This window comes from Thalassophryne amazonica, chromosome 7 (genome assembly GCF_902500255.1).
Source record: "Thalassophryne amazonica chromosome 7, fThaAma1.1, whole genome shotgun sequence".
In the NCBI taxonomy this organism is placed as follows: domain Eukaryota; kingdom Metazoa; phylum Chordata; class Actinopteri; order Batrachoidiformes; family Batrachoididae; genus Thalassophryne; species Thalassophryne amazonica.
In genome coordinates, this window is record NC_047109.1 from 70,385,707 (window position 1) to 70,410,510 (window position 24,804).

A 24,804-nucleotide genomic window follows, 5' to 3' on the forward strand; every position below is an offset into this window, starting at 1 on the left:
TAAAGAGAAAGATGGGCACCCTTCGGCATTAGACTTGTAATTTTTGTGCCATTAGGATAGTTAAAGGAAAACAATTACAAGCAAAAGACTCATCTGGAGCTCGACTTTCTTGACTCATTTCAAGAATTTTTGCTCGAAACCTGCTCCTCATCAAACTCAGTCAGTGTGTACATCCGTTGTGTGCTGTGGTGCAGCATCATGCTCAAGGTACAGCCTCCTTGACGTGGAACTGCAGTGAAGCCCTGACAGCGAGGGAAGAAGAACATCATCATCTGACCAAAGGTCACACTGGTCTGCCATGTCTTCTTGGACCTTTTAAGGGTGGGCATGGCTGTCGATGGAGAAATAATGTGAATTGATTTTATCGAGAAAAAAAAATTGAATACATATCTTTTCATCATGAAGATGCTGTCACAGTTGTACCACTAGGTGTCACAACACTGTGCCACTTGAATTCTTGTGGTGAGTGGAAACACTGCTGAACAGACTGAAAAAGGACACAGATTTATGTTCCTGCTGTCTGTCCCTGGTGTTTTTTCATATCTTGTGCTGTGTTCTCAGGTTTGTACATAAAATACTTCCAGTTTTGGTTAAGTTTTTGTTCTCTGGTATAGTAATTATATCCGAGTTCTTCCTTATGAGTATTTAGCATTTTTAGTTCTGATTTAATCCTTAATTATGGTTTCAGTCTTCTAAGTTTTATTGATGTTTGGTTTTGTTCTATAGGTTTGTCAGTTTGTCCCACTTCCTGTTTTATTTTGACAATGTCTTCCCTGTTCTTCTTTGGTTTGTGTTATTGCTGTTTGCTCACACCTGAATTCATTCAGCCGTATGTGCACCTGCTGCTGTAATCACCTCCCAGTGTACTGAAATCCTACTTTTCTGTTACTTGCTTGCTGATATGCCAATTGCCTTTGCATTCATGTTTTGTAAGTTTGGTCTCCAGTTGTTCACTTACACTGCCTGTCTGCATTTCCTGAGTTTAGCCTGCAGATTTTTGGAATTTGTGCATTGAACATTGCTCACCTGTGTATGAACTTGGTCTGAAATCAACACTGATTAAGAACACTGTTTGAAAATATCCTGCCTGTTCTCTGCATTTGGGGTAACATCAGAACTCAACTGCAACACACTGATTGGCCCGAACATCATCCAGGAGTTACTATGTACCCAATAAAATTACACTGAAAACACGATTCCAACACCCTTAAATCCTGCCAAGTGAAACCTGAAGCACAAAACTGAAGTTATGAAGCAGTGAGAAGGAGATGGAGCCAGAAACCAAGGCAACCACCTACTGCATAATATAATAACCCACTTTGCAACTTTAAAGTTCAAAATCAGTATTAACTGAAGAAGTATGAAATTAAGTGTTAAGTGTTTTATGTTCTGCCAACTCAATGAATTCCTTCAACTCCGCCCTGGATGTGTCAATGTGTGATCAGAGCCACGGTGCAGCAGTAAAGATGAGTCAGTTGACCATGATAAAAATGAGAACACATAAATTACCACAAATAGCCTTAGCTCTTTCTGTGATTTTGTGGTTGTGTCAGATGAGGACACTCACTGAAATGTGTTGCTGGTGTACCTGGGTTGTTGGGGCTGGAATCCAAAGTGTTGGGTGAGGAGTAACATGGGTCCTCAGTCTTCTCCTCGAATGTCCTCTTAAGTTGCCCACTCATGAGAGCGTGTTCAATCTGCAGAGCACCAACGAGGAGAAAAGAAGGATTGGAAGCTTCTTTGAGATTACTGACATTCATTCAACAGCCTTCAGGGGTCAGGTTTGCTATCAGTTGATAAGATGCAGCAGTATTGATGGTAAATCAAGCTGCATTTGCACAGCTCGTAAGCGAGTGCACATTCAGGTTGTGCACAGACAGACCTGGAATGGAACTGATGGGCCCCATGTGCTTGGCCAAGTGAGACCACCTCACTGTTCTCAGCTGAGGGGAGCATTCAGCCTCAGCACAGAACACAATCCATCAGGTCAGTTCTCAAAAGGCACATATAAATGGAGTGTTCATGCTCTTCCAAATCTTATCAGTTTGTCAAGTGCATCGATTGGTAAGGTCAAAACAAAACATCCAGCTGTAGATGTCTTATGAAATTGTTCCCCTTAGGAGCCACGTTTTGGTAACTGGTCACATGTTCTGTTTGTCATGTACACATGGCACATCCATCCATTCATTTTCCATACCCGCTTACTCCAATTAAGGGTCATGGGGGTGGGGGGGGGTGCTGGAGTCTATCCCAGCAGTCATGGGACATGAGGCGGGGTAAACCCTGGACAGCATGCCACTCCATCGCAGGGCACATATGGAACAGAATACGTTCTGCAGCTCTGACAAACAGCAAATTGTTCACAGACAGACAAACAGACAGACAGACAGACAGACACTCTTCTTCATGACTTCTGAGAATTGTGAATTGGTGAGATGAGACAGGTCATCATCACAGTGTGGAGTAGAGCTCCTACAAGTGTTCAAGAGAGGAAAGACACTGTTGGACTTCAATGGAGCACAGATACTCGACCATGTGAAAGGTGTGTGTGTGGGGGGGGGGGGGGGGGGGGCACGCATTTGAACTTTATCCATACAGAGATCAGTGAAGTGTTTACAATCTGAAGCATCACAGCCAAAAATCACACTGTCACAAATGAACAGACTGCCAGCTGGAGCAGGCAGCAGGGTGCCGTTATTGTACAGTGTGCTGACTGTAACAGACAACCATTTATGAGTGTAAAAAGATGACAGGACTGTCCCACTGTTACATTACAGTCAGCAGATGGTTGTCAGATGACTGTAATTTCACAATAAGTTTAAATGAAACTATCCCCTTTTTATTTGGTACCCAATTGACTTTCAGAGTAAAAGTCTTTGTTGCTACACTTTCCCTTTGCAGTACAACTCTTTAATTGTGACTTTAGTACAATGAACTATTTGAGCTGTTATTTAACTTTGTAATCAGGAGCCGTCATTGACCCCAACCAAGTACTGACTCTTCTTGGGGCAAGACAAGGCATTCCCAAACCAGCTGGGAGATGTAATTTCGATAATAATCATCATCATAATAGTTTCTTAACTTCTCATCTTGGAAAAAGTAGGTGTAGAAAATGAAGTCATTATGAATAATTTCATAATGACTTATCCAACTTGACAATTTATGCTTATCATCATGTTTGTGGGAGGAGAGAAGATGCTTGAAAACTTTTATGAATCACAAAATCATTTTTTTTTTGTGAATTGAAGAGGAGAAACAACAAGAGATATATTTAATTTTACTATAATAATTTTATTAGAACACTGTAAAACTCAATGAGTTAGTTGAAGTCAAGCCATTTGAGGAAACGATTGCCTTAAACCATTTCACTTTGCTAACTTAAATAAAATAATTTTTAAAAAATGTAATTGTTAAAGTTTTTTTGACCATTTATAGTTAATTAAACTTATGTAAATCTACAACCCCAATTCCAACGAAGTTTGGACTTTGTGTAAAATGTAAATAAAAACAGCATACAATGACCTGCAAATCCTCTTCAACCTATATTCAATTGAATATAGATATCCAAAGACAAGATATTTAATGTTCAAACTGATAAACTTTGTTGTTTTTGTGCAAATATTTGCTCATTTTGAAATGGATCCCTGCAACATGTTTCAAAAAACGTTGGGATGGGGCAAAAAAGACTGGGAAAGTTGATGAATGCTCAAAGAACACCTAATTGGAAACAAGTGAGTGTCATGACTGGGTATAAAAGGAGCATCCCCAAAAGGCTCAGCTGTTCACAAGCAAAGATGGGGTGAGGATCACCACTTGGTGAACAGCTGCATGAAAAAATAGTCCAACAGTTTAAGAACAATGTTTCTCAGTGTTCAATTGCAAGGAATTTATGGATTCCATCATCTACAGTCCATAATATAATCAGAAGATTCAAAGAATCTGGAGAATTTTCTATACGTAAGCGGCAAGGCTGAAAACCAACATTGAATGCCCGTGACCTTCGATCCCTCAGGCCGCACTGCATTAAAACATCATTGTGTAAAGGATCTTACCGCGTGGGCCCAGAAACATTTCAGAAAACCATTGTCAGTTAACACAGTTTGCTGCTACATCTACAAGTGCAAGTTAAAACTCTACCATGCAAAGCAAAAGCCATACATCAACAACATCCAGAAACACAGCCGCCTTCTCTGGGCCTGAGCTCATTTGAAATGGACAGACACAAAGTGAAAAAGTGTGCTGTGGTCTGAGGAGTCCACATTTCAAATTGTTTTTGGAAATCATGGATGTTGTGTCCTCCGGACAAAAGAGGAAAAAGACTGTTACCAGCACAAAGTTCAAAAGCCAGCATCTGTGATAGTATGGGGGTGTGTTAGTGCCCATGACATGGGCAACTTACACATCTATGTTGGCACCATCAATGCTGAAAGATACAACCAGGTTTTGGAACAACACATGCTGCCATCCAAGAAACGTCTTTTTCAGGGACGTCCCTGCTTATTTCAGCAAGACAATGCCAAGAAACATTCTGCACATGTTACAACAGGGTAGCTTTGTATTAAAAGAGTACGGGTACTAGACTGGCCTCAGACATTTATCAAGTTGTCTGTTTGATTCTTTATGAGACAAATATGACAACTGTCTGTCAGTTATTTCACAATGATTCACTTTAAATGATAGACCACAGCAGGCTGAAACAAGATCCACATCAGATTTAAAAGGTGCACAGTGTGGAAAACTGCAGTTACACACTGTTTTGTGGGTAATAAATAGGGATGGGCGATTGACTGAAAAAGTGAGTAATCCAGAGAACTGACAAACAGTTTCCCCTGAAAATACAAGTTCCTTGGTTTTTTGGGGGGAACACTTAACCTTCTCGCCTATTTATTTATTGTGTGCTGGGACGGTAATGTGGACCATCAGACTGTCAAGCGCATCAGTGAACGACAAAGTTTCAAACTCGCAAATCGATGCCATCAGCAGCAGATTTTCTTTCTTTCTTTCTTTCTTTCTTTCTTTCTTTCTTTCTTTCTTTCTTTCTTTCTTTCTTTCTTTCTTTCTTTCTTTCTTTGTCAGCATGTGAACACAGTTTTGTCTCACAGTCCGTGCGTAAAGAAGCGCATGACACATAGTGCACGTGAACTCCTGCTCTAAGAAATGATTTGAAAGAAGGTTTTGTCTGGATTAGAGGAAACTGTCATTTATAATGATCGTGTTTGATCCATGGAGCAGCAGCCTGCCAGATGACGTATTAACAGCACCGAGTGTGATCAGTTTCAAAAAATACATCAGACTTTAAAGAAATAATAATGATCATGTATATACTAATATAGTCAGCAATAAACGATGCTACTGTTCAAGGACAGAGTTGTGTTCCGTGGATATTACATATGAATAAAGAGGTACTTTGCACCTGAGTTCAGTAATTTAGGTGCTGATTTAATTTCATTTGCGCTTGAGTTCATAAACGCACAAAATCCTGATTTAGATGCTGCTTTCTACGTCACATTACAGGTCGCCTTGAACTGCACATTTACTCTGAGTAAATCACCGCAAATCTGTCTCCACCCCAACGCGCAAAACTTTTTCCTTCCCGCGCGCTTTGCAGCTGTTTTCTGAGATTTTATAAATCGGGACGTCTGTCCGCTGCTGAGCACGAAGGCTGAAAGAACAGGTCAGCACCGTGGACAGCTCCACCTCCAAAAAACACCCTCAAATCCATGTGATTCTCATTCACTTCAATTCAATTCAATTCAAAATGCACTTTGTTGGCATTACATTGCTAAAGCAGGTGTAACATAAAACAAAGGAATGCAGCAATCAAATAATAAAATAAATACTAATAAAAATTGTGCTTTCACCTCATGAGAAAGACTATAAAACATAAGGCATGTAAACAATTGTGCATTGTTATAATTTTGCATTAAAAGGGCCTATGTACATACAAGACAATTAACTTTAAATTTTAAGAATAATGTGTTTTGCTGTTAAAAGGAGTATATAGAAGTTAGAACTCAGAAATAACTTCAAGGTAGAAATATGTAAACATTGCAATTAAAAGTTTAAGTACAAATAGAAACTGAACACTGCAACCTTTTTTAATAGACAGGTGTGTTTCTGTGTTGTGTGTGCTGGGGTGTACAGAGAGTTTGGGTTTATGGTGGTTTTAGTCCGTTGGACCACAGTGAGTGCACAGTCTGTCTTCTTTGGACCAGGTCTGTCTGTGCTGGCTGTTGTGTGGGCCGCCAGAAGAGGAGGTACTGCTGGCCCACCACCAAAGGGCGCCCTGCCTGAAGTGCGGGCTTCAGGCACGAGAGGGCGCTGCCGCCACGGACACAGCCGGGAGTGACAGCTGTCACTCATTATTTCCTGACAGCTGTCACTCATTCTTCATCATCGCACTCCATAAAACCCAGACGTCATCTCCACCTCATCGCCGAGATATCGTACTTCTTTGGAGGTAATATCCTCAGCCATTTGTTTTACGATATATCTGTACATTGTGAGTGCTTGCAGGAGTACCGGTCCTTCTTTCTGTGGAAGCTGAGTGAGTGCTGGACGGCACTCTTTTTCCCTGAGGAATCACTGCGGTACTCTGCTACATATTGAGTGAGAGGTGGAGGTGGCATTCCCACCGTTGTTGTTACTGGGTGTGCACACACCTACACTTGACTGTCTTTGTTCTCGCCAGCAGTACCAGATCCGACAGTCGGGGACGGTGATCACCTGGGAATTCGGGACTTGGCGGCTCCAGTATTCACCAGGTTCAGTGGCGGCAGAAATCGTGTGGTTCCGGCTCTTCTCAGGACAGACGTCTTCTATCCTCGAGCCTGCCCACACGTCACCTTTGTGATTTGACTGTAATTATATTCTGAGATTGTCTGTATTTCGTTGTGCACATTTCACAACATTAAATTGTTACTTTTTGGCTCATCTATTGACCGTTCATTTGCGCCCCCTGTTGTGGGTCCGTGTCACTACACTTTCACAACACTGGCTTTTTCATGGTGAGGCTGTACTCACTGACTCAGCATATAGTCAAGGATTTCCTGAGCTTTGAATCAGTATTGTGCCACTGTTTTTTTTGTTTGTTTTGTTTTGTTTTTTAGGCCCAAATAGCATTTCAGTTTGCTTTTGGTTGATTCCTTCCAGTGCGTCAGATCCAGTGCATCCAGAAAGTATTCACAGCGCTGCACTTTTTCCACCACATTTTGTTATATTACAGCCTTATTCCAAAATGGATGAAATTCATTTTTGCCCCTTAAAATTCTACACACAATAATGACAATGTGAAATTTTTTTTTTTTTTTTTTTTTTTTTTTTTTTTTTTTTTGCAAATGTGTTAAAAAAACAAACTAAGAACTCACATGATATTGTTGTGTGGGCCGCCAGAAGAGGAGGTACTGCTGGCCCACCACCAGAGGGCGCCCTGCCTGAAGTGCGGGCTTCAGGCACGAGAGGGCGCTGCCGCCACGGACACAGCCGGGAGTGACAGCTGTCTCTCTGACAGTCTGTGTATTCGTTGTGCACCTTCACAACATTAAATTGTTACTTTTTGGCTCATCTATTGACCGTTCATTTGCGCCCCCTGTTGTGGGTCCGTGTCACTACACTTTCACAACAGATATGTCAAATAAACAAATACGCTGACAAATCAACTCAACAATTAATATTTTCCACCATTTTTTTCTAAAACGAAATAAAATAAAAAGGCAAACACTATATAAAATTGTATCTCCATCACATACGCGTCTGTTATAGTTTGAATAAATTTTACAGGTTTAATTTAAATAAAGTCACAGACATCTGCATTTTTTGAAGATCAATACAATTTTTGGTCATTGATCAGATTGAAATCCATTCTTGCAGTCATGTGGTGAAGCTGTGGTGGTAAATTGTTGGCTCCTTGTCATTTTTGTGTCATTAAGTGGAGCTGAGGCGCTGAGCTGCGGCCTGTGGCCGCGGTGACCATCGATCGTTACAACTCAAAAGTCACATTTCAGAAGCTTATCACCGCTCAAACTTCACACGCAGGTAGGAGATTCTCCTTTGGTTCACCTTTTAACCATTATTTCACACATTATACTCAAACTATTAGTTGTAAATTTTGTCCCGTGACGTTTGGCGTCGTTTCTCCAAATGTGTTTTTCTTTGCTGTTTCATGTTTTGATTTTTGCATTTTGTGATGACTGCGGGGAAAAATGTGGTTTGTTGATATAATGCTGTGTATAATTAGATTTTTTTTGTGTGTGTGCTTTACAATGGAATGAGCTGGTTGAGACAATTTGTGCATTTTGGAATTATAGTGATCGGCTGATGACTCCTACACAGCTAGTTAGCTAGTTAGCTATTACATGGCTGTTACACAAAGCTAAAGCTTTACTGTAACACACCAGGATTATTTTATGTGTCACTGTTTTGTCCTTTGTGGACATTTCAAATAAATTCAATTATTTTATGATTTTATTCCACTCAGAGTTCTGTCTTTTGTTCGTTGTGTGGTTATTTTTGTTTATGTAGTTCATTGTGAAATAATTTCAGGCACTGTGGAAATAATTTTCGCCACATGGTGGAAATTGTTTCGGATATGGCTATGCCACGTTTTTGCGTTGCTTTTAGCGTCTGAGAATCCCTGCACCAGTAGGTGATTTTCTGTTCCAATTCAAACAACTTTATCGCACCCAAAATGGCATTTAAAGATGAAAAATTAGCACCAACACTCAATGCCGAGGGCACCACCATGTTGAAATACCCTCTACAATGACATTTGAACTAGCCAATCAGTGAGGAGATCCGGTCAAATATCCCTAGGTGCGTGTTTACCGTATCCGGCAAAATATACACTGCCTAATAAATTATTTGTAGTTTTTCATCCTTTTTGGCAAAGTTTTGATCCACTTTGGACCAAACTCAGTAGAATGACTGAGGTTCTGTCAAGGAGATTGAAGGTCAAGGTCAAAACTTAATCCAGTAGTTATATTGAGTAAATAATGAGAATGGCTATTATGAGGAATTGGTCACAGATACACCTATTGAAATTACATTTTGGACAACTAAACATTGATCAGGTGTTGTATTTCCAATGAATGAATAAACAAGCCTGTCTTTAAAACACACATATTTCAATTGATGCACTGAAGAAACCTCAGCTTTCCAAATGAAGACACAGATGACATCACCATGTGTTGCCTTGTAAATGACAAACTAACTACATTGTTGTGAAGATGTAGGAACACGGACCCACAACAGGGGGCGTTAAATGAACGGGCAATGGATAAGCCAAACAGTAACAATTTAATGTTGTGAAGTGCACAACGGAATACAGACAAATACAGTTTTGCTACTACAAACAATTATATGTTGAGTGACATGTGGGCAGGCTTGAGGATAGGAGACGTCCGTCCAGAACCGAGCCGGATCCCACACGGCCCTCACCACCAACGGATCTGAAGAACACCGGAGCCGCCAAGTCCTGGATCCCCAGGTGGCCACCGTCTCCAGCTGTCAGACCTGGTACTGCTGGCAGAGAACAAAAACAGTATAGATGAGTGTGAGTTCGCACACTCAGTAATCCCACAGTCTGTGTTCTTTTGGGAGGGAGCACCTCCACCTCCAATCACACACTCGTGCAGCTCCTGTCTAACCACTTATCTGGTTGGGGTGTGAAGCGAAGCCGTCGGTGATCACACCAAACGCCAATCCCACAGATAAGGCACCACTACAGGAAAACGGCTGCAAAAAGGTATCAGACTATAAGTCAGAGTTAAGGTTAGCAGAGAAATTACCTCTTCTGGTAGCTGATTTCTCGGCGGGGAGGTGGAGTTGCAGTCCGGCCTTTATGGTGGTGGTGATGTGGATGAGTGACAGCTGGTGCTGATGACGAGTGACAGCTGTCACTCCCGGTTGCTATGAAGCCCTCTCGTGCTTGAAGCCCGCACTTCAAGCAGGGCGCCATCTGGTGGTGGTGGGCCAGCAGTACCTCCTCTTCAGCGGCCCACACAACATACATATCATGAAATAAATTATGTTGATTTCATTATGACAATAAAGGAACAATAACAACAATTATTATCTGACTACTACTACAACTACTACTAGTACTTCTACTACTAAACCATGACCTCGGCCCAGATAATAGATAATCCATCATTCATTCATTTTCTGATTATTATCTGTGTCTGGATCGTGGTATCCGCAGACTAAGCAGCTCATCCCACACTTCACTATCCTCAGCCAAGTACTTACTCTTCCTGGGGCATTACAAGGCATTCCCAAGACAGCTGGGAGATGTAATCCTAATAACAATCATCATAATAATAATTTCTTAACGTCTCATTGTGGAATAAGCAGGTACAGAGAATGAATGAAGGAATAATTTCATAATGACTTCTCCAACTTGACAACTGAATGTCTGTGGTGATCGTGTTTGTGGAAAGAGACCACATGTTTGAAAACTTTTATGAATCACAAAATCAAACCTTTTTGTGAAAACTAAAGCTGGTGATTTTGATTGGTTTAGGTCATACATTTATCCCTCAATGATAAAGGAGAAGTCGTGTTTATTTCCCCTGTAACTGCTGCACCAAGGGAAAGCCAACGAGAAAGTGGAAGTCCCGTTTGCTGTGCGTTTCTGCAAAAACATGCACCAAAACTGACCATAACATTCAGGAAAAAAACATAGCGAAAATTATTAATCATCATTCAAGTTTTCCTTGTCATTTGATTGGTGGTTTGTGTGTCACGTGACATGGATTATTTGTTCCATTTGTGTTGAGTTGCAACAAAATATAAAAACTGGTATATTGTTTGAAGTCTGTACTTTCGACATATTCAAATGGAGACTTGGAGGTTGTTGCTGACTGGCAGTGATGTCAGTAACGTGCTAGTAACTTACAAACGTGCAACTCTAATCCAATTAAAATTACTTCTCCAAGTCATTGTGTGTTACTATCATTTTTGCATTGTGTGTTAATTCCACCGTTAAACTTGGCCCGTGGGCAGGGGGTCGGGGTTTGACTGAACTGCCCACTTCCAACGCATTCAGCGAGCTGTGAGATTTTAATCCACAGTTTTCTGGAGTAGCTACAAAACAGTTGTTATATAATGGTGGAGTGGATCCTTGTCATTTGGTTGGTGGTTTCTCTGTCACGTGACATGGATTATTTGTCCCATTTGTCTTTAGTTGCATTTTGTGTGCAAATTTGGTTCCATACGTTCTGTACCACTGCACACTGTGAACCCTGCCCACTAGTGGGGGCGGTGTTTAGCTAAACATGCTGAGTTTGTTTTGCTGACAAATGATGATTTGAAGGAGCAATTGATGGTGCTAATTCTTCTAAAACACACACACAAAACAAATCCACTCCACTGTAAGCTGTGTGGAGGCATGAAGAGCTGGACTAATTTGACGTGATTTTTTTTTTCATTACACTGAGGAAGTACACAGTCTGTTTGTTTTTTTGTTGTTGTTGTTGTTGTTTTTTTTTTTTTTTTTTTTTTTTGTATATTTGTATGAAACCGAAGTTGGACCACAATGTTGGCAGGGTTGGAAGTGAGGGACTCGATCTCTGCCAAGTGTCCAATTGTTCCTTAAACTGACGCCTTAAAATATCCACCTCAATAAATAAATTCAAACAAATGCTAAAGAAACACAACATGGTGAATCATTATGTTGAGGAGCAAAATGGCCATCCATAAGCCATCCATTTTCTATATCCTACATACTCCAGTTAAGTCCCAGGATGGCTGTTTTTCCCAGCAGCCACAGGGCATGAGGACAAATACACCCTGGACAGGACACCAGTCTATCACAGGGCATAGTGTTATAATATATGTTATTCAAATTTGATTTCTTCTATCTGAATTTTTAGAGTGTATTTATATGTTTTTAAGTGACCTGAGCTGAAACAGACAGACAGACAAACACATCCACACCCACCGTCAGTTTAAAGTCTCCAGTTCACCCAGCATGCTTGTCTTTGTATATATGAAAGCCAGAGCACACGGAGGAAACCCACACAAATACAAGAGAACATGCAAACTCCACACAGAAAGGACCAGATGGAAAGCAAATCCACAACCTTCTCGCTGTGAGGCAACCAGTGCTAACCACTAAGACACCTTGCTGTCTTGTGAACATAATGCTTTTGTTTATTTGTTTGTCTGAATACTTATTTGTTAGTTGTCTCAACAGTGTTTAAGTTCAAGTGAAAAGCCAATATTTTTTGTAAATTAAATTTTTTATTTTTTTTAGGGGTCGGACTCTTCAGGTTTATACTTCATTACTCCTAATAAAAAAGATGCATAGAAAAATTGATTGTTATTTAAAGTGACATTGATTATTCTTGTGTTGCGTATTCAGTCATGCTAAAAAATAACTGAACAAAGAATAAACAAAATAGCAAAAACATGATGAAAAACACAAAGAAAGATAAAGGAAAGGGCTTGTTCTCCTGGGGTGGCTGCAGGGAACCGTCTGCAACAGGGGGGCTTCAGCAGCATCCTCGTACTCCTCGTCCTCCTCGTCCCCCTCCTCCATCTTCTCTGTGCAACGCTCTTTCAGTCTCTTCTCCAGCTTCAGTCTCAGCAGGGTCTGCATGCAGTGGTCTTGCACCCTGATGGGGTTGGAGTGGATGCGACCTTTGGTGTTCCCACAGCCGTCCATGGTGCAGCCACATATCGAAGCAGAACGTTTGACCTGTGAGGAAGTAGTTACATTACTACTCAAATACACATAAAACAGGTGGCGCTTGTATTGAGTCACTAAATCCAACAGAGCAGAAGTTTTACAGGCAAACTGTTCTTACGTGACATTTGATGCCCGCCAAGCTGCAGCTGCAGGTCTCAGGTTGGCAGACGCCCTTACAGTCACAACCACGTTTCAGCCTGGAGATCCTCAGGTTCTCCAGCTGTGTCTCCTCCTCCATGTCTAAGTTTTGCACACCAGCTGCTTTAAGCAGTGCAGAACGGCGACTAGGTGTGTATGCCAGGGGAAACGAGACCTCGTCCGGGTTTACGTCATTGATGCTGACCCAGCTCTCATGAATGTCATTGACTGTGAGCTGCTCAGCAAACTGGCATTTCTGGGTTCCTTTGTTAGTCAGCTGGTGAGACAAAAAGAGAACATTATGGTGATGTAACAATTCACAGTTACTGTTTGTGTTAATAGGGTTCTAAAAAGGAATAGTTTGTACCATCTGACATGCTTTGTTATCATGTTACAGAGTAACATATGTCACAAGTCATAGAATCTAGTGGACATCGACCTTGTTTAACCTTTACTTTGGAGACCAAACATTCAACACAGTCAAGACTATTTAATTTATTAATCCTTTTATGTCAACCAGTAACTTGCATCATTTTTTACTGAAATTGGAGCAACTTTAACTTTTGACCCCTGTACAAACTGAAACTGACCTTTGTCACCATTTTTGCTGTTTTAACCCCCTAACTCCACAACATTAAGTCATAGATAGTCCAATCTATACCTTTTTGGAATCATTATGATCAGACAAATAATGTAGTATAGTTTTCAACATGATTGAAGCATTTTTACATTTTGACCTCTGTGTAATTCTTCACTGACTCCCAGCTGGCGACAGCTACCACCCTGGGATAGTTTTCATACATTTTTGTGTAGGCCATGGTACACTGAGGCTGGATTGTCACCTTATGTGGGAACAATTAGGTCAAAACTGATAACTGGCTCATAAACTATCAGAGTCTTCAAGAAATTCTTATTTGAAGGTTAGCAAAGCCACGTTTGGCTAATTCTAATTCATCATGGAAAATGAACATTGAATAATACCATTGAATAAAGAATTAGATCAACTCCATAGGAATGAATACTTCCATAAAAAGGATCATTTTCAAAGAGAGAGATACGCAGTCTTCACCTTTAGATATGAAACTGTTACCTTTGTACCATGAGGAGGGTTTAAGTAAATGATCATATACCTATAAATGATACGCCAATATGATTGGATAAAACACTAAAGAATAAATAGCAATACACCCTTTTCATGGACGGGTAATATTTTTCATACCACCCGAATAATCAGCCAATCAGCAGAGCAGCGCCACGACGAAGAGGAACTATGAAATACTGGTGAGTCACTATTAATAATTTCTTACGTGTCCAACCTCGTAGGTTGATCGTTAAAATTAAATTCATTAGTTCTAAAAGCCATTGTAATTATTTATAGGAAAACGTTCTATTTTTTTTCTACTAAGGTTTGAACTTTGAGTGTTTACACTGGAGAGAAAAGTGAGAAAATGTTAATGCCTGTTTGAAAAAAGTGTATAAAGTGTGTAGTGAGGGGTTTTACAGCCTTAAAACGTCTATAATAATTGTAAAAAATAACGCTGACTACTTCGCGGATTTCGCCTACCGTGGCTTATTTTTAGAACGTAACTCCCACGATAAATGAGGGACTACTGTTTATGATAAAATCGTTATCAAGTTGTTCAGCAATGAATATGGCTTTATACACCCTTCAGAAAACCATACAACATTTATCATTTATGGGTATATGATAAAATCGTTATCAAGTTGTTTTACCAATGAATATGGCTTTATACACACTTCAGAAAACCATACAACATTTATCATTTATAGGTATATGATAAAATCGTTATCAAGTTGTTTTACCAATGAATATGGCTTTATACACCCTTCAGAAAACCATACAACATTTATCATTTATAGGTATATGATAAAATCGTTATCAAGTTGTTTTACCAATGAATATGGCTTTATACACCCTTCAGAAAACCATACAACATTTATCATTTATGGGTATATGATAAAATCGTTATCAAGTTGTTTTTACCAATGAATATGGCTTTATACACCCTTCAGAAAACCATACAACATTTATCATTTATGGGTATATGATAAAATCATTATCAAGTTGTTTTACCAATGAATATGGCTTTATACACCCTTCAGAAAACCATACAACATTTATCATTTATGGGTATATGATAAAATCGTTATCAAGTTGTTTTACCAATGAATATGGCTTTATACACACTTCAGAAAACCATACAACATTTATCATTTATAGGTATATGATAAAATCGTTATCAAGTTGTTTTACCAATGAATATGGCTTTATACACCCTTCAGAAAACCATACACCATATTGTATAAAGCCATATTCATTGGTGAACAACTTGATAACTGATAATATTGACCAGCAGAAGACTCACCTTCCATTTGAGAGCCTCTAGCTTGTCTTCCTTGAGTCGATTCAAGAGTTTTTGCCGGCGCTGGGACTGCTGCTCCATGACGAACTCAGGAAGTGTGTATCTGTGGCATGTGCTGTGGTGCGGCATCATGCCCAGAGTGCAGCCTCCTTGACTGGGAACCGTAATGAAGCTCTGACACCGAGGGAAGGAGAATACTGTCACCTGGCCAAAGGTCACATTGGTCCGCTGTATTTTCTTGGACTTCTTAAGGATGGAGGTTGCTGTGGATAGAGAAACAGTTGGTCTTGATTATGTTTTTTACTCTTGAGTACATGACTTTTTGTCAAAAGCACACTGCCACAATTGCACCACTAGGTGGCAAAATACTCTGCCACTTTCTTCGGATACGTGAAAGTGCTGCTGAACAGATTGAAAAAGGACATATTCATAAGGCCAATCATACTCAATTAAATGACACTATGATACTGCCATTGAGCCGGCGTTACTCTAATCTGACCACTTTTTTTTAGTAACGAGTAATCTAACGCGTTAATCTTTCCAAATCAGTAATCAGATTAAAGTTACTTCTCCAAGTCACTGTGCGTTACTATTATTTTTGCATTGTGGGTCGATAGCAGCATTAAACTTGGTCCGTGGGCAGGAGGTCGGGGTTCGACTGAACTGCCCACTTTAAGCGAGCTGTGAGCTTTTCGTCCGCTTTTTTTTTTTTTTTGCAGCAGCAGCAGCTACGACTCGTGCTTTTCTTTCTCCTTTATTTAGAATTCTGAGCTGAGCCGCTCGATCTGCTGCTATTCAGATGCACCTAAACTCTCTTTCTGAGGACCACATTATGTGAAAACAATAAAACTTTCTTACCTGTAAATCTGGTCATGTTTTCTGCATATATAAATGTTATCCATTCTTTGTGCTCAAACGACAAACCAGGGGCGAATCCAAATGGAATGGGGGCGTGGGGCACATCCTTGCCCCACGCCCCCACAACACCCCTAGATTAAAGGTCCAGTTTTGAAGCTGTTTTTTTTACTACAACTACTAATACTACTTAAAATAATAATAATTTCGACAAGTAAAATGTTTAGAGATAATTTAAATGTTAGAATGAATTTTATAGTTACATTTATAAACAATGTAGGTTAGAAACTGCAAGTTTTACTGTTGCAGTGCTGTCAATAGTTAAATATGAGGTCAAGAAAGAGGTCTTTATTTTACTTTTTGTAAAACAAATATTTATTTTCATTTTATTCAAGAAAGGGTGACTATAAAGTGAGTTTTGGCAAAACAGGTATTGTCATTTTGAGGTGGCAGAGGGTTGTTGTCGGCAGCTGGGGAAAGTAACTAAAAAAGTAACTAGTAATCTAACTTAGTTACTTTTCCAATTGAGTAATCAGTAAAGTAACTAAGTTACTTTTTCAAGGAGTAATCAGTAATCAGTAATTGGATTACTTTTTCAAAGTAACTGTGGCAACACTGGATACTGCAAACAAGATTTCAACACCCTTACATCCTGTAAAGTGAAATCTCGAGCACAAAAGTACAGCTATAAGGTGGTGAAACAGAGATGGAGTCACAGGCCAACGTGATCACTAGCATATATATATATATATACATACACACACACACACACACATACACGTAGTGCTTTAGCTGGACTGGGACACTCACTGAAATTTGTTGCTGGTGAGCTTTGGTTGCTGGGACTAGAACCCAAAGTAGCAGAGGAGGAGGTTGAGGGTGAGGAGCAACATGGGTCCTTGTGCACTTCGTCAAACGTCCTCTTAAGGTGCCCATTCATTGTGACAGTACGAGCAGTCTGCAGAGGACCTAAGAGGAGACAAGAGAGATTAGAAGCATATCATCTTCTTTCATTCACCAGTCTTCAGGAGTCAGGTTTGTTATCAGTGGATATGATTCAACTCTATCAACAAATAGTATGCATGCTGCACGTAAGAGAGTGCACGCTCCACTTTTGCACAGACAATCCTGGAATGGAACTGACGGGCCCCATGTGCTTCGCGAAGTGAGACCACCTCAGCTTCACGTGTTGGAGATATTTTGTTCTGTAACTCTTTCTAGCATTTTTTTCATTTCTGCACGTTGGGCGATAAAAACAGTTGTTCAAATTAACTCGTCTGTTTGTACATTTACTGTTACCTACCTTTTGTGTGTAATTTTGTTATAAATTTGATTGCAAAACAAATACTGCATAAAGGACTTCAAATGTGTTTGTCTTTTTTTAGCCCATTAACTATTATATTTATAAGACATCAGCATTACAAAAACAAATGTTGGGCAGTTGTTTTGATTAAAATGATTGGCACTTGGCTTATGTCTAAAACAGGTTAACCCGGGCAGTGCCGGGCACAGTGCCCTCATATTTACCGTCTTCACAGACTGGTCCTGTTCACAAACAGACGCAATTGCCAATGTAAACACTAGATGGCGCTGACGGAGCACACAGTTGTACCCGACCCTGACAGTCGTTTTTTCTTCTGTAATGAAAAATGAACTAAGGTGTCTGTGGGGGGCGCTGTTTTACGCTTCACCGTCATTCCATCAGGCGCCCACAGACAGCCAGATAAAGGATGAATCTGCCGAGGTGCTCTTCAGCCAGGTGTCACAGAGGTGGCAAAATGAATTCCCTCCCCACAATGAACAGCTCCACACAGAACAAACCATCAGAATCAGATTATATTCCTACATCAGGCACATATCAGGTTCATCTACACTTATTATCAACACTTACCTCCTTATTAAAGAGTGTTGATTCTTCTGAAAGTTGTTAAAAATGCCTGTTTTACTCAAACACGCCAAAACAAACCAAAGTGAGAAAAACAATAAATGCGCCCAGAGAAACAAAAGTTCCTCAGATGATCACTCAGAACAGCTAAACCAGTGACAATGTGGATTTTCTTCTCTTTGTGCCTTTTGAGCCAGTGGATGACATCACAAAGCCACAGCATTTCTAAATGTACGAAACAGTGTGAGGGGGCGGGGCTATGAAGCCCCTCCCATATGGGCTAATATTTACCCTGCTTGTCCACCATCTTCACAGTTCGGTCAGTAAATCTGCTAATAAACAGGGAAAATTGCCAAGAAAAACAGTGGAGGGTGCTGACAGACCACACAGCTGCACCAGATTCTGATAGTCCTCTTTCATCTCAGAGGTGGGACAAAGTCACCATCAAGTCATTCTCAAGTCATCAGTCTGCAAGTCCCAAGTCAAGTCTCAAGTCACCTTGCAAACAATTGGTGGCCATTATGACTTAAGACTTGACTTGGGACTTGCTGATTGATGACTTGAAAGGGACTTGATGGTGACTTTATCCCACCTCTGTTTTATCTTTCCTCAAGCCATTTGAATCAGATTATATTCCCACATCCAACACATTTCAGGGGTATCTGCATTTATTATCAACACTTACCTCCTTATAATCCTGATTAAAGAATTTTAATTCTTTAATTCTTCTGAATGAGGTGAAACAAAAGATTAAACAAGGGCTTCTTTTACTCAAGCACTGACAAAACAAAACAAATTAACAACAGCAACAAATGCGCTCTGAGAAACTAATGTTGCTCAAATGAGCACTCTGAGCAGCTAAACCAGTGACAAACAGTGGATTTTCTTCTCACTGAGCCTGGAAACTGGTGTCCTGTAACACTTCAGTGTACCAGTGTGGATGATGTTTGAGTCAAGTGTGTGATAGTAGAGAAGCTTGAATCTTTGACTGGACTGGGTTGCTTGATGCGAGGACGTTTCGCTTCAAATCGCAGAAGCTTCCTCAGCTAAAATTCTTGCTCTGGTGGTCTGACTTCTGTCTTGACTCTTGTAGAGAAGAATAATCAAGAAGTCACAAAAGCTGGAGTTTTAAACCTAACCAGACCCCTCCTACCGAGAGGCAGACTGCTATAGGCTGATGACTAAACAATAGCTCTAATTAGCACCTATTGTGCTCTAGTTAGTACCCTCCTAATGACAGGGCAGCTGTCCCTCTCCTGATGGCTCCCTTGATGACTCTGCTGATGATGTGAATGACTCTTTACCATGAACAAAAGACTGAAACTGCTTTGACCTGAGTACCCCATTGTAAACAGGGGATAAAACTCCAGCTTTTGTGACTTCTTGATTATTCTTCTCTACAAGAGTCAAGACAGAAGTCAGACCACCAGAGCAAGAATTTTAGCTGAGGAAGCTCCTGCGATTTGAAGCGAAACGTCTTCGCGTCAAGCAACCCAGTCCAGTCAAAGATTCAAGCTTCTCTACTATGGAAACCACCTGGACAACTGAGAGCCTACACAGAATCAACTGTGTGATGTCATAAAGATCCCACAGCAGTCTCACTTTATTGTGTGACTGTGTGTGGGAGGGGTCAATGGCACCTCCCCTCTCCACATCCAGACCCCCCGCCACTAATATTTACCTCACATGTCCACTGTTATCACAGATTTGTCAGTTAATATCCTGCAAATGGACACTTGCCAATATCAAAAATAGAGGGCGCTGACAGCACACAGCTGCACCAAAACCTCACATTCATCTGTCCATGATGCTCTGCACTTTTATCTATAATTTGTTCATTTTATTATTTAAAAAAATATATGAAATATATTTCTACAGAGTCAAGGGCTTTACACATAAAGAGATGATCTTTAAAATGCATTAAAAATATCTGCTTTGTGACTGACACAGTGACATTGTTAAACTCTTTACATTTCTACGGTCGCCAAGTTCACAAAGCTGTGTGTGTGTGTGTGTGTGCGTGCGTGTGTGTGTGTGTGTGTGCGTGTGTGCGTGCGTGCGTGTGTGTGTGTGTGCGTGCGTGCGTGTGTGTGTGTGTGTGTGCGCGCGCGCCAAATAATAAATACAATTATTCACAAACTTTTTATTTTAATTTCCTGCACTTTCAGTTAAAATCATTATGGAAACTTTGCAGAATTTATTACCACCCTTGAAAAATGTCAGCTACCTATTTTATAAACATTTCCAAATCTAGAGCCTGTGGATCCCCAAAGACAAGGTGCTCGTCACATTATATTCCTACATCAGGCACATTTCAGGTTTATCTCCACTGATAATCCACTTACCTCCTTATATTCCTGATTAAAGAATGTGGAGTCCAATGAATGAGGTGAAATTAAAACTAAAAAAATGTGCAGTTTTACTCAAAAAGTTCCTCAGATGATCAGTCAGAGCAACTAAACCAGTGACAGTGTGGATTTTCTTCTCACCAAGTGTGAAAACTTGTGTCTTGCAACACTACAGTGTAGCAGTGTGGATGACGTTGCAGCCAATGAATGACATCATAAAGCTCAAGATTTTTTAACATTTACAATAATGTAGACTTTGAGAGGGGGCGGGGGCTGTGTGGCCCCTCCCATGTGTGCTAATATTTCCTCTGCCTGTCCACCATCGTCACAGTTCGGGTGGGGGGGGTGCGGATTTCCCTCCTCCATATGCACTCATATTTACCGTCTTCACAGATTGGTCCTGTTCACAAACAGACGCAACTGCCAATGTAAACACTAGATGGCAGTGACAGAGCACACAGTTGTTCCCGACCCTGACAGTCGTCTTTTCTAAGGTGTCTGTGGGGGGCGCTGTTTTACGCTTCACCGTCATTCCATCAGGCGCACAAAGACAGCCAGATAAAGGATGAATCTCCCGAGTGATCTTCAGCCAGGTTTAACAGAGGTGGCAAAATAAATTCCCTCTCCACAATCAACATCACCACACAGAACAAACCATCAGAATCAGATTATATTCTTACATCAGGCACATATCAGGTTCATCTACACTTATTATCAACACGTACCTCCTTATTAAAGAGTGTTGATTCTTCTGAAAGTTGTTAAAAATGCCTGTTTTACTCAAACACGCCAAAACAAACCAAAGTGAGAAAAATAATAAACGCGCCCAGAGAAACAAAAGTTCCTCAGATGATCACTCAGAACAGCTAAACCAGTGACAATGTGGATTTTCTTCTCTTTGTGCCTTTTGAGCCAGTGGATGACATCACAAAGCCACAGCATTTCTAAATGTACAAAACAGTGTGAGGGGGCGGGGCTATGAGGCCCCTCCCATATGGGCTAATATTTACCCTGCTTGTCCACCATCTTCACAGTTCGGTCAGTAAATCTGCTAATAAACAGGGAAAATTGCCAAGAAAAACAGTGGAGGGTGCTGACAGACCACACAGCTGCACCAGATTCTGATAGTCCTCTTTCATCTCAGAGGTGGGACAAAGTCACCATCAAGTCATTCTCAAGTCATCAGTCTGCAAGTCCCAAGTCAAGTCTCAAGTCACCTTGCAAACAATTGGTGGCCATTATTACTTAAGACTTGACTTGGGACTTGCTGATTGATGACTTGAAAGGGACTTGATGGTGACTTCATCCCACCTCTGTTTTATCTTTCCTCAAGCCATTTGAATCAGATTATATTCCCACATCCAACACATTTCAGGGGTATCTGCATTTATTATCAACACTTACCTCCTTATAATCCTGATTAAAGAATTTTAATTCTTTAATTCTTCTGAATGAGGTGAAACAGAAGATTAAACAAGGGCTTCTTTTACTCAAGCACTGACAAAACAAAACAAAGTAAAAACAGCAACAAATGCGAACTGAGAAACTAATGTTGCTCAAATGAGCACTCTGAGCAGCTAAACCAGTGACAAACAATGGATTTTCTTCTCACTGAGCCTGGAAACTGGTGTCCTGTAACACTTCAGTGTACCAGTGTGGATGACGTTTGAGTCAAGTGTGTGATGTCACAAAGATCCCACAGCAGTCTCACTTTATTGTGTTACTGTGTGTGGGAGGGGTCAATGGAAGCTCCCCTCTCCACATCCAGACCCCCCCCCCCCCCCCCCGCACTAATATTTACCTCACCTGTCCACTGTTATCACAGATTTGTCAGTTAATATCCTGCAAATGGACACTTGCCAATATCAAAAATAGAGGGCGCTGACAGCACACAGCTGCACCAAAATCTCACATTCATCTATCCATGATGCTCTGCACTTCTATCTATAATTTGTTAATTTTATTATTTAAAAAAAATATATGAAATATATTTCTACAGAGTCAAGGGCTTTACACATAAAGAGATGATCTTTAAAATGCATTAAAAATATCTGCTTTGTGACTGACACAGTGACATTGATAAACTCTTTACATTTCTACGGTCTCCACGTTCACAAAGCAGTGTGTGTGTGTGTGTGTGTGTGTGTGTGTGTGTGTGTGTGTGTGTGTGTGTGTGTGTGTGTGTGTGTGTGTGTGTGTGTGCGCGCGCGTGCGCGCGCGCCAAATAATAAATACAATTATTCACAAACTTTTTTATTTTAATTTCCTGCACTTTCAGTTAAAATCATTATGGAAACTTTGCAGAATTTATTACCACCCTTGAAAAATGTCAGCTACCTATTTTATAAACATTTCCAAATCTAGAGCCTGTGGATCCCCAAAGACAAGGTGCTCGTCAGATTATATTCCTACATCAGGCACATTTCAGGTTTATCTCCACTGATTAAAGAATGTGGCGTCCAATGAATGAGGTGAAATTAAAGGTAAAAAAAAAAAAAAAAATGCAGTTTTGCTCAAAAACTTCCTCAGATGATCAGTCAGAGCAACTAAACCAGTGACACTGTGGATTTTCTTCTCACCAAGTGTGAAAACTTGTGTCCTGCAACACTACAGTGTAGCAGTGTGGATGACGTTGCAGCCAATGAATGACATCATAAAGCTCAAGATTTTTTAACATTTACAATAATGAAGACTTTGTGAGGGGGCGGGGGCTGTATGGCCCCTCCCATGTGTGCTAATATTTCCTCTGCCTGTCCACCATCGTCACAGTTCGGTTCTAACGGGTGGGGGGGTGCGGATTTCCCTCCTCCATATGCACTCATATTTACCGTCTTCACAGATTGGTCCTGTTCACAAACAGACGCAACTGCCAATGTAAACACTAGATGGCAGTGACAGAGCACACAGTTGTTCCCGACCCTGACAGTCGTCTTTTCTAAGGTGTCTGTGGGGGGCGCTGTTTTACGCTTCACCGTCATTCCATCAGGCGCACAAAGACAGCCAGATAAAGGATGAATCTCCCGAGTGAGCTTCAGCCAGGTTTAACAGAGGTGGCAAAATAAATTCCCTCTCCACAATCAACATCACCACACAGAACAAACCATCAGAATCAGATTATATTCCTACATCAGGCACATATCAGGTTCATCTACACTTATTATCAACACTTACCTCCTTATTAAAGAGTGTTGATTCTTCTGAATGTTGTTAAAAATGCCTGTTTTACTCAAGCATGCCGAAACTAACCAAAGTGAGAAAAACAATAAAGGCACCCAGAGAAACAAAAGTTCCTCAGATGATCACTCAGAACAGCTAAACTAGTGACAATGTGGATTTTCTTCTCTTTGTGCCTGGAAACTGCTGTCCTGCAACAGTGACGTTTGAGCCAGTGGATGACATCACAAAGCTACAGCATTTCTAAATGTACAAAAAAGTAGACAGTGTGAGGGGGCGGGGCTATGTGGCCCCTCCCATATGGGCTAATATTTACCCTGCTTGTCCACTATCTTCACAGTTCGGTCTGTAAATCTGCTAATAAACAGGGAAAATTGCCAAGAAAAACAGTGGAGGGCACTGACAGAGCACACAGCTGCACCAGATTCTGATAGTCCTCTTTCATCTCAGAGGTGGGACAAAGTCACCATCAAGTCATTCTCAAGCCATCAATCTGCAAGTGTTGCGGCTGCACTCTGTGTTGTGTTGTTATAACTCCGCCCATTCGCTCCCCTCGGGATGCAAACTCACAAGCTCTGGCATGGGAGTCGGACTCTCTAACCAGAAGGCCAAAACCCAGGGCTCTGGCCTTGTGACCAGAGAATCCTTTTTTTTGAGCTGTTGGGAGTGAGGTTTACTAACTACATCTGCACAGCGACACCTGCTGGCCTCCCTTACACAAGTCCCAAGTCAAGTCTCAAGTCACCTTGCAAACAATTGGTGGCCATTATGACAATCATGTTCTTCAGCCAGGAGTCACTGAGTTGATAAAATAAATTCCCTCACCACAATCAACAGCACAACACACAACGAACAATCTATGCATTAAAAAGCCAAGTGGCCTCTGTGTGTGTGTGTGTGTGTGTGTGTGTGTGTGTGTGTGTGTGTGTGTGTGTGTGTGTGTGTGTGTGTGTGTGTGTGTGTGTGTGCCAAATAATAAATACAGTTATTCACAAAACTTTCTTATTTTAATTTCCTGCACTTTCTGTTAAAATCATTATGGAAACTTTGCTGAATTTATTACCACCCTTGAAAAATGTCAGCTATCTATTTAATAAACATTTCCAAATCTAGAGCCTGTGGATCTCCAAAGACAAGGTGCACGTCAGATTATAGTCCTACATCAGGCACATTTCAGGTTTATCTCCATTGATTATCCACTTACCTCCCCTTATATTCCTGATTAAAGAATGTGGAGTCCAATGAATGAGGTGAAATTAAAAGTAAAAAAAAAAAATGCAGTTTTGCTCAAAAAGTTCCTCAGTTGATCAGTCAGAGCAACTAAACCAGTGA

At 40.7% G+C, this 24,804-nt stretch overlaps 1 protein-coding gene across 1 annotated transcript; it reads right to left on the bottom strand.

The window, feature by feature from the left end:
- Nucleotides 1-119: 119 nt before the first annotated feature.
- LOC117513463 (cysteine/serine-rich nuclear protein 1-like) lies at nt 120-17,005 on the bottom strand. Its single transcript, XM_034173642.1, has 6 exons — nt 16,876-17,005; nt 15,214-15,473; nt 12,807-13,103; nt 12,473-12,697; nt 1,589-1,697; nt 120-331 (listed from the first exon to the last, which is right to left on the bottom strand). Exons 1-6 carry the CDS (start codon nt 17,003-17,005, stop codon nt 120-122), a joined length of 1,233 nt encoding a protein of 410 aa, XP_034029533.1.
- Nucleotides 17,006-24,804: the final 7,799 nt, after the last annotated feature.

Excerpts from the sequence above, each read along its gene's own strand:
- LOC117513463 (XM_034173642.1), bottom strand. The coding sequence starts at position 17,005 with ATGAATGGGCACCTTAAGAGGACGTTTGACGAAGTGCACAAGGACCCA. Across the intron at positions 13,104-15,213 it reads TAGAGGCTCTCAAATGGAAG|CTGACTAACAAAGGAACCCA; the intron begins GTGAGTCTTCTG and ends TTGTCTCACCAG. Across the intron at positions 12,698-12,806 it reads TGGCGGGCATCAAATGTCAC|GTCAAACGTTCTGCTTCGAT; the intron begins GTAAGAACAGTT and ends ACTTCCTCACAG.